The 3,360-nt window shown below is 48.6% G+C and overlaps 1 protein-coding gene across 1 annotated transcript in view; it reads right to left on the bottom strand.

Annotated features, from left to right (window-relative positions):
- Window positions 1-7: 7 nt before the first annotated feature.
- The window catches only part of NINL (ninein-like), a 91,371-nt gene continuing 88,018 nt past the window's right edge, over window positions 8-3,360 (bottom strand). The window contains exons 21-22 of the mRNA XM_008593888.1: window positions 3,009-3,122; window positions 8-467 (exon numbers count right to left, since the gene is read on the bottom strand). Coding sequence (XP_008592110.1) covers window positions 276-467; window positions 3,009-3,122 — 306 coding nt within the window. The 3' untranslated portion in view covers window positions 8-275. The remainder of the gene's footprint in view (window positions 468-3,008; window positions 3,123-3,360) is intronic.

The raw sequence follows: 3,360 nt of genomic DNA, 5'->3' as shown, positions 1-3,360 counted from the left end.
CATTGGAAGTGTTTTATTTAACAACTGTCTTTTAGATCTTTGCTGAGAGCCCCTAGAATCTGTCTCACCAGCGAGAAGCAAAATTGGGAATTTTACATGTGTATTTCCCCAGCATCTGGCACGTAGTTGACATTCATTAAATGTTGGTGGGGTGAAGAGAGAATCCTCATGGGTGTGAGGATACGTGGCTGATGAGCCATAGAAAATTATGGCATCACAGTGGCTTAATTTTAAAAGATGTCCTTTAAGATGAATTCTAGGAAAATAAGCTACCTTTACACAGAGAGGGATGCTGAAGCAATCTTACTGATTAGCTTGTTGAGAGCTCGAACTTTTTCTTCCAAGATGCGGCTGTTTTTCTCAGCACCTCGTTGCTTCTCTTCGGTGACCTGAAGTGCTTTCATCAGGTGAGCATTTTCCACAAAGAGCTCCTTGAGCAGTAAGTCAGATTTTGTGTTCTTTTCAAGCTAGACAGGGGAGAAAGTCATACTTTACTGTAAATTTAGTGCAGAAATGCCACACGACCAGCTTGCCTCTCTCATCATTTCCATGTTTGTTAAAACTCTAATTTGGGGGTTCTTACAGATCTGATACAAATATTGAATGTAATGGCAATTTTTGTTACCCTGGCATGAGGGAGGAAATTGAGAATCTGCTGAGCTATGGGGTGGAGAAAGGCAACTTTGCGAGAATTGTTTTTGCTATGAAAAGACGACTTAAGACCAAAACCAGTAGTCCTCAAAAAGGCCCTCTACCCCGTCCATTGTAAGACAATGAAATTGTCAGGAGTGCAAAAAATGTTTGGTTCATCTCAGCATGCTCTGCTGGTGAAGTCACCCAGGACACACCAAGGCACCTGGTGCCACGTACACAATGCCTACAAGGGCTTCAGGGACAGGAACACAAGCCCACTTTGGACACCAAACCTTACCATGACCTTGTTCAAGATACAAGGCACAGAGGTCCCTGCACTGGGCCTCCTCAGTGCTGAACTTGTTCATTCACGAGTAGTCACTATGCAGCCCCACGTGTGCCCACCGCTCTAACAGCATCCCCGCTTCATGGGGCACATATTCTAATAGAAGGAGGTAGATGAAAAAGGCGCACATGTGCTCAGAACACCCAGCAGGGGACGGACAGCTGCGGGAGGGTCCCATTTTGGTTGGGGTGAACAGACGAGAGCTTCTGTAAGGACACTTGAACAGAGACATGAATAAGGTCAGGGAGCAGGTCGTGAGGCTGTCTGGGCAAGAACGAGCCAGCACAAAGGCCCCACAAAAGCACACAAGCTCAGGGTGACGGGAACTGCCAGGACACCATGGTAGCTGCAGGGGCATTGTCGAGGGGGAGGCAGACAAGCAACCCAGAGTTTTGAGGGGGCAAAGGGGGGACTAGATCTGGCAGAACTCTGCAGGCCATTGCAAAAACTCTGCCTTTATTCAGAGGGTCGTAGGAAGACTGGATGGTTCTGAGCAGAGAAGGAACAGGAACTCGATCACGTTTTCTAGAAGGATTGCTATTGCTCATGTGCTCAGAGTAGAATAAGGGAGGAAACAGGAAACCTTTAAGATGCAGAAGGTGAGGGTGGGAGCTGAGAAATGGTTGGGTTCTGTGTCCGTCCTGAGGGTGGCACTATAGGTCAGATGTGGACATGGGTAGGAGGAGGGGTCAGCCATGACTCCAGGGTCTTAGGCCTGAGCCTGCAGCAGGGTAGATGGGAGGACAGGCAGCTGAGGTGGTGCCAGATGACTGTGGAGGGCATTTCTGTAAAGATGAGCAGAGAGCTAGAGGGGCAGGGGGAGAGTCAGTAGCCCTTAAGGTTTGTGTGCTTGGGGGGTGGGCTTCAGAGGGGTCCTGGAGGAGGCAGAGTGCAGCAGGATGTGGGGAGGCAGTTAAATGTTGAGGGAGCGCGTCCTCCTTGGTGCAAGGAGGAGCAAAACTGCAGTGGAGAGAAGAGGTCAGAGGAACTGAGGTCAGAGAGAGGAGGGAGTGCACGGGAGCCAGCAAGGGGCCTAGGACAGTTGTGTAGGAGCCGGGACTGAACCCGATGAAGGTTTTGGCAGGCAAAAGGGACAAACTGCAGGCTATGCAAGTGAGTGATGGTAAAGAAGCGGGAGGCACTAGCATCCATGACAGTCGAGACATAGGAACGGGACTGGAGGCTCCAGCAGCAGGGTGGCCCCAGGCAGAGTGACCTGGACAGGAACAAGAGGTGTGAATGTCTCATCCAGTTTGGGCTCAGCTCAGGATGCCTCAGATAAATCACACCATACTTGATTACTATGGAATAAAAATATTTCTCCAGATTTTCACATTCGTCTTAATCTCTTATAGCACTGAGGATAACTCTTCTGGTGTTGCTGCTGTGTCCAGGCCTCTCCCCAGCTGCTGCCAGCTCTCACCGGGCCTCTGCCTCTGTCTCAGCCTATGCCTCTGCTTCACCAGGCTACGACCTTGTTGCCACAATGGATGTGCTGTTGCTCCACCCGCAGCTCTTACCCACTTAGACTGTAGGATTAGATCAAGGAAACTAGGGCAGCCTCTTTTACTTGTCTCTGCTCCTATTTATAGCAGCCAAAATGATTTTTCTCGCCAGTATGATTTCTTTAAAAATATAGATTATATCATGATCTAACTTAAAACCTTATAATGGCTTCTAACTGCTCTTAAAATAAAGACTCTTGACCTTCACCTACAGGACACACACGACAGGCTCTGCCTATCTGTACCACCCTCCCCCGCCCCCAAATCAGTTCACACTAGACACAGTGTCCTTGATGGCCCTCAGACGTGCCATGGTTGGCCCTAGGGACATTGGCCTGTTCTCTGCCTGGAACGCACCTCTTTCTCAGGGTTCCCCAGCACACACGGAGATGCGTGCACATCCTTACGGTCCCTGTGACTGGCACTCAGCCCTCCAATACCAGGACAGTCCCACCCATGGTGTGTGAGTCTTCCAGTGTTTTGAAAGAGGGTGAGCATGGGAACTACAACTGTCTACCACTCACTTGTTCTTTCAGCTCATCCACTTTTTCTTGTAGGAGCACTTCCATATTCTTCAAGATCATTTCCAACTCTTCTACCTGCTCTTCTGTGCCTTTAAGCTGTTTTTCATATTCTTCCTACCACAAAAGAAAGTTACAGACCAATATTTTACATTTTAAGAATCATCTCAAGTCTTATTTAGTTTAAAATGGAAATTAGCTGAAATGTACAACTCTGAATGACTGTAGATAACTTTTCATCTGTATACAGTAATAGTTAAAAAATAGGCAGCCCCCTCTACCTGAAAGCAGGCATGAGAGCATGCCTGTGGTCTTAAGGCATGAGCTGAGGGCAGCTTCCCCCCCCCCCCCCCCC

Source organism: Galeopterus variegatus, unplaced genomic scaffold (genome assembly GCF_000696425.1).
Source record: "Galeopterus variegatus unplaced genomic scaffold, G_variegatus-3.0.2 Scaffold9831, whole genome shotgun sequence".
NCBI classification, from domain to species: Eukaryota; Metazoa; Chordata; class Mammalia; order Dermoptera; family Cynocephalidae; genus Galeopterus; species Galeopterus variegatus.
Note: the sequence above shows the minus strand (reverse complement) of the source record. Positions and strands in the feature narration are given on the sequence as shown.